The sequence below is a fragment of the Capsicum annuum genome, chromosome 6 (genome assembly GCF_002878395.1).
Source record: "Capsicum annuum cultivar UCD-10X-F1 chromosome 6, UCD10Xv1.1, whole genome shotgun sequence".
Lineage (NCBI taxonomy): Eukaryota > Viridiplantae > Streptophyta > Magnoliopsida > Solanales > Solanaceae > Capsicum > Capsicum annuum.
This window is the reverse complement of record NC_061116.1, coordinates 176,801,972-176,808,352: the sequence shown is the minus strand read 5'-3', so window position 1 is coordinate 176,808,352 and position 6,381 is coordinate 176,801,972. Positions and strand designations below refer to the sequence as shown.

The following is a 6,381-nucleotide window of genomic DNA, read 5'->3' as shown; positions in this document are numbered from 1 at the left end:
GATATATATGTATTTTTTTACCGTAAATATATATGCAGATTTGTATGTCTATTTATTTTGTATAGTTTTTGAATATGTATATGTGATATAGATATTTGTCTTTTAAAAATAAAAAATAGAGATTGAAGAGTAAAAAAATAAAAAAGAAAAAGACAAACAAAAAATAAAAATCTGAAAAAAAGAAGTGAAAAAGAAAAAAAAAAGAAGAAAGAGAAATATAAACTAGAAATAGAAGTGTAAAAGCAAAAATAAAAAAAAATAAAAAAATAAAAAGAGAAGAAAAAAACGAAAAAGGAACAAAAAAGAAGAGAAATAGAAGAGAGAAAATAAAGTGAAAAAAAAAAGGAAAAGAAAAAAATTAAAATTAAAAAATAAAACGATCAAAAAATGAAAAAACTAGCAAGATTTTTTTTTTTTTAGAGATATAAGAGAGTGATATTTTGAAATTTTGAATATCATGAAGATAATAATCTTCATAATTGAGTTTGATTTGGAAAAGAATTTACTAATTTAAATAAGATTAATTTATGAAAGAGAAAGAGAAGTGACATGAAAAAGGAAACCTTATACATGATAACTTCTCAAAGACAGTAAATGAGGGACCACATTTAAAATAATGTTATGTTTGCTACACAATATAATTTCATTAAAGTGTTGTTATTTTTCATAATTTAAATCTTAAGTGTGCCGCTTCTTGTAGTTTTTCCTATAATAAACAGAATGATCTATTTTTATTTTTTGGCTTAAAAAAACTTTTATTTTACTAACAAATATTGCTTATAAAAATACTTAAAAACTATTTTGACTTAAAAATACTTAAAATAAACCCATCCAAACTAGCTCTATCCTTCTAAAATACTCCCTTCGTTTCGGAATAAGTCAATTGTTGAGGTAGTTATTGGTGTTTTAAAATAAGTGAATCATTGAATTTTTTTTCAAATTTACCCTTATGATTTGACAATCAATTAACTTTTGAAAAAGTATTACAAGGTCAATTTTTTTTTTTTTGGGTAAAAATGAAAAGTTGTGTTAAATTTATGTCTTTAATGCTTTTTCCTTAATTTATGTATCAAAATACAATAATTCATTTATTATGAAACGGAGGGATTAATACTTATGTCAAAAGTTGTTCAATAAAAAATAGATGTCAAAGGTCGTTCAATAAAGATTGAAATTTGGTATTTGGAAGAGGGAAATTTTCAAGATGGTTGGTACATAATGCATGCATACCTCAGTCACATAGTATAATGTCTTCCTCGTTTACGGATCTTCTCTTGACAATTTCTATGTGGACTTTGGAGCTCAATTAATAACCTAATTAACAAAATCATGCACACATTCCTCAAATAGAATTAGATCACTAACTGCTAATTGCTGTATATGCACTTGATCGAAATTTTTGTTTATCTTTTCCAATATAGTTGCAGTTTAGTGAGTCAGTGCTAAGAATTCAAGATTTGGATAACTACTAGTCTTACATATATACAAGCATATTTGTGGCCTAAGATGAAAATTAAACGGAGGTCTTAATTTTTTTTTAAAAGTAACTTTTATAAATGACCTCTATTTTCTAAATTATATAAACAATTTTTTCTAATTATTTTTTTATGTAATAATATAATGAATATATTTAATCTTTTCCGAGATATAGTACTCTAGATATATGGACTTCTAATAATTCTTTCTTTTTATATAAAAAAAAATTATTTTTTCTATAAATAATATTTAATCTTTATTTTTAAAAATTATCATATATTATCGTAAAAAATGAGGTCCCTCAAATTTGAGGGCCTAATGCGACCGCCTATTTATTTATGAGGTAGAGCCGGCCCAGTACATGCCCTCAATCCATTTTTATTTGTCACGTATTAAGTTGACACACCCCGGCCCTTAAGGAGCAACAGTAGTGGACGGAGGGAGTATGAGTGTTGTACTCCCTTTTACTTGTTAAAGTTAGAGATTAGTAAATTAATGTTCTTCCATCTAAATGGCTAAACTTTGAGAAATGGATTTTCGAGTTTTTTCAATTTTTAAACACAGCTGGATGAGATTTTAGAAGTTCGAACAAGAATAAATACTACAAAAAGATCAAGATCTATCTGCCTGCCTAGTAAATATTCCAGAGGTGAGACTTAGGTAACATAAAAAGGGCCCAATACTTGAATTAGATGAGTGATTAGTTGGTTCACCAAGTTCCGATTATGCGTTGCAAATTCTCCAGATTTGACGGGAGATATTAATTTTATTAATTCACTTACGGTTTATTGAATTAATATGAAAGTTGAAACATGGAGAAAATTGGCGAAAATCGACTTATTTGGCTAACATGTTGACCTAGCTAGCAAGCAAGTAGAATTAATTAAACAGAATTTGACAAGCAAAAACCACTTAAATACTCCCTCCGTCTCAAATTTTTTAATTTGATTTTTTATTTTACTTGTCTTTTTTCATCAATCAAGACAAGATAATTTTTTTTTTCATGTTTTACCCTTTGTATTAATTATTTTTTCTTCGAATTAAATTGTAAACATCATTTAATAAGGATATGATGGTAAACTAGGCATGTCATTAATTATTTACGGATAATTTGGGACGATGGAAGTAACAAACAATTCAAATGTACTCAAGCTATCATTTTCAGTTGGTAGTTGATGTTGTTTTATTTGGGAAACAAATAACAGATGGTCATTAATGAGGACATGTGGGAACTAGGATTGCTGCAAATTAAAACTAAGCTCTCTAAATGGATAAAAAATGAATAAAAAAGCTGAAGTAGAACCTTGAGAGTCAAGTATCAACCACTTACAAACTGTTATTTATAGTATAATATGGTTGCTCTAAGCCCTTCTCTTATCTACAACTATGGCAAATAGTGAAAATCATCTCAAATCTTTATGAAATGATTTGACCCCCACTCACAATGTGCTAAGTCGTAGTAGTTTGCGAAAGACCACCCGGAAATACAAAAAAGAGTAAGAATACAGTTTCTAACAAGTATCCACTCTTTTAACCCCCCACCCCCGCCACACACAAAAAAATCCATTATTGAGATTGTAAACTTAGGATGTTTATGAGTTTCTCCTTTTTGAAAGGGATCTGCAATAATCATTACTTATGTTATCCATCGTTGGGTAAATCACCTTGTGATGCATAGTGTATGGTGGTGGAAAGATCACCTTTCTTTCAACATCCACAATTGTCATGTATTTGTACATTATAGACTAAGATTTAGGAGGATGATAAATTATTGAGCTAACGGGCTAATTAACATTCCTTATTATTGAACCCGACCCAACAGTTATCTCTAACTTGGATAAAATGATTGTTGAGTGAAATAAGGTTCAGATGAGTGCATCAATCATCATGCAAAAAATGAACCATTTCTTGAGAATATTATCCCATAAGTTGAAGATATTATAAAAGTTCACCCTATAAAGTCTCTACAGAAGAATATAAACGCAATCTAAAATACAAATTCGAATCTAAAATCAAAATGTAGCTTATCATTTCTCATGAATTCACTTCAAACCAGAAAGGAAATTTTAGTTCCAAGTATCATTTTATGTTTTCTGCAAATAACCTACAGTATTACATAAAAGATATTATATGATATAATAATCCCATAAAATATCTCATCCCATAAGATATTCTTGTTTATCCCATCCCGCATACCAAATGAGCTGGTAGTGTACTGTATAAATGATGAAAACAGTAAAACAAGTCTCCCCTCACACTGATCAGGCCAATGGAAAATTAATGACCATGAAAGGGACACCAGGTTGACCAGCAACATTGAAACACATTTCAATAGAATCTACAATGCAAGTTAACTGGGGACAGTATTATAATTATAATCTTAAAAAAAATAGAAAAATACAGTCAACTACAACATGATAACTTAAAAATTACCGTACTACCTTTTAAGTGACAAATTCTACACCAGTAAGTAGAAGTTAAGAAGTAAATAGTAATGGAATAACAGTTCAAACAATTGAAAGCTTTCAGCAGAATACTTTACCAAATTATGTTGCCGGAACTCTTTGAAAACATCAATGGATGTGTGTTCATTCTCCAAAAGTAGACTGTTTTGGAGAATCCGATACAGGTTCCACATCAAAAGTAAAGAGTCCGTGCAACTTAGGTATCAAAATACACAACAAATGAACAACACCAGGCAGCAGCGAGTAGCTGAGGAGTATTATTATTATCACTAGTGACTACAAATGTGTATTGCATACATCACAAGTACTGTAAATTCATTTATCCCCAAAATTTGGAGCAATGAATTAGTCAATCCTGAAAGTACACTACAAAAATACTACTATTACTACCATTTAACAGCTTCTACAATATGGCAATTATATCCCAAGTTAACTATCTATACACCTTATGCATGACTATATAGCTATAATATGCATGTAGAAATATAATACTGAACTCCTTATAGCCTCAACCTTAAGTCCAATCCAGTGGCCGAATACGTAGAAGAATAGGAGGACGAAGAATCGTACTGATCTTCACCTGAGATTAATGTATCAGGCGGAGGAAAATTAAGATCCAAATTAGTAGTAACAGCTTGTGTTAATCCTGAACCTGAAATTGAACCTGATGCATAACAACCCTTCACATTTTTGTGACTTGCCCTGTGTCCACCTAATGCCTGATGTGATCCAAACACCTTCTTACAACCCGAACACTCGAATCGACCTGAATCCTTCACTCCTCCTCCTCCTCCTCCTGATGAAGTACAAGGCTCTTGATCCGATGCAACAACAATTTTCCTCATGTCCTTCACAACATTTTCATCATCAGGGGGTTTGTCATTGTTTACAATGTCATCAGGTTTTGATAATCCATTAGCCAATTGCAACAACGACTCCGCAATTTCGCGGTCTTCGTCAGTCATGATCAAATGATCAAGTGATTTGGGGTTTTTTCTAGGGCTAGGATTAGGAGAATCATCAACATTATCATTATGCCTGAAATTAGGAGGAGGGTTAATGCCACGCCATTGACGTTCAGGATGACAACGCATATGACCAAAAAGTGCCTTCCATGACCAAAACTTCTTACCACATTCAGTACATGGCCTAGTAATTTTGGGGGCACTTGGGTCTGGTGGCTTTTTGGTAATCTTAGGCTTACTAACCCCAACAGCAGCATCATAAGAAGAAGAACGAGTAGGGCTTGTAGAAATTTTCAAGAATCTACTTCTTTTCCTTTTTGGATTTTTGTGGGGTTGGTTGTACATTACCAAATTATCGACTGATGGGACATGTGGAGTACTACTAGAGTCGTCAAAAATGGGCAATGTAATTGATGGTTTTTCTTCTTGTTCTTCATGGGGTTCATCAAGAACAAAATTGTTGGAAAAATAACAATGGGAAGTAGCATTACTAGTGCTAGGATGATTTTCCATAACTAAAATTGGCCGAAAAAGTTGAAGAAATGGCATAAATTTTCTATATGTAGAGACAGTTTTTTTGTGAGAGAGAAGACAACGGTTGCGTAGGAGCGGTTCCAAGATTACTTTTTACCAGCGTGTTCCAATTTTACCCTTTACTTTTTGTCCAGGATAAAAAGGATCCTTATTAATAGGGCGTGATCAAGTTAATTGAGTAATGACAATACGAAAGTGGATAAGCACGTTTGCCCACAAGTTTCAAAACGTAGCAAGTGGATAAGTTCAACTGTTTTGGGTCATAATCCTACGGGGCACGAAGTTACCTTGATCGTGCATAATGTTACCAACGGTTGAAAACATTATTCATGTGTTAAAAGAGCTGAGACAAACAAAGAGAACTTGACACATGGCCGCTCCTGTCAATATATTTTATGTAGTCACTCGATTTAAATTATATGTTATTTTAACATTTTTACCTAGATTTTTGTGGTACATTTTTCTTTTTAATCTATTTAGAAGAATATCATATTATTATAATTAGAAATAATTTAATTTAAAAATTTCTCTTTTACCTTAATAAAATAATTTACAACCACACAACTATTCCGAATGAGCATCTTTTGACTCAGTACAGGCTCCTGGTGATGGACTTGTTTATGAAGAGGAGCAAGAAGAGAAGGGTCGAGGAGGGTCGGCCTAGAATTAGGTGGGGTGGCTTGACGTCAGACAGTGCGCTGAAGATAGAAGAGAAAGTGGCGGTTTTGGGGGTGTGGGATTGTAGGGAAGACGTGGATGCCATGTGGGATAAGGCTACCAGTTGCATCACGGAGACTGCTAGAGAAGTGTTGGGTGTTTCGAGGGGTCGATCAGGATGACATAAGGGGGACTGGTGGTGGAATGAAGATGGTAAGAAGAAAGTGGAGATTAAGAAGAGAGCGTATTTTAAGCTGATTGAGAGTAAAGATGCAGAGGAGAAG

General features: G+C 32.3%; 1 protein-coding gene across 1 annotated transcript; it reads right to left on the bottom strand.

Annotated features, from left to right (window-relative positions):
• Positions 1–4,161: 4,161 nt before the first annotated feature.
• On the bottom strand, positions 4,162–5,607 carry LOC107874901 (zinc finger protein ZAT3-like). The gene has a single exon (XM_016721608.2). The coding sequence runs from the start codon at positions 5,453–5,455 to the stop codon at positions 4,442–4,444; it is 1,014 nt and encodes a 337-aa protein (XP_016577094.1). The 5' UTR covers positions 5,456–5,607; the 3' UTR covers positions 4,162–4,441.
• Between the last annotated feature and the right edge of the window lie 774 nt (positions 5,608–6,381).

Coding starts and splice junctions, on each gene's coding strand:
- LOC107874901 (XM_016721608.2), bottom strand. CDS start 5,455: ATGCCATTTCTTCAACTTTTTCGGCCAATTTTAGTTATGGAAAATCAT.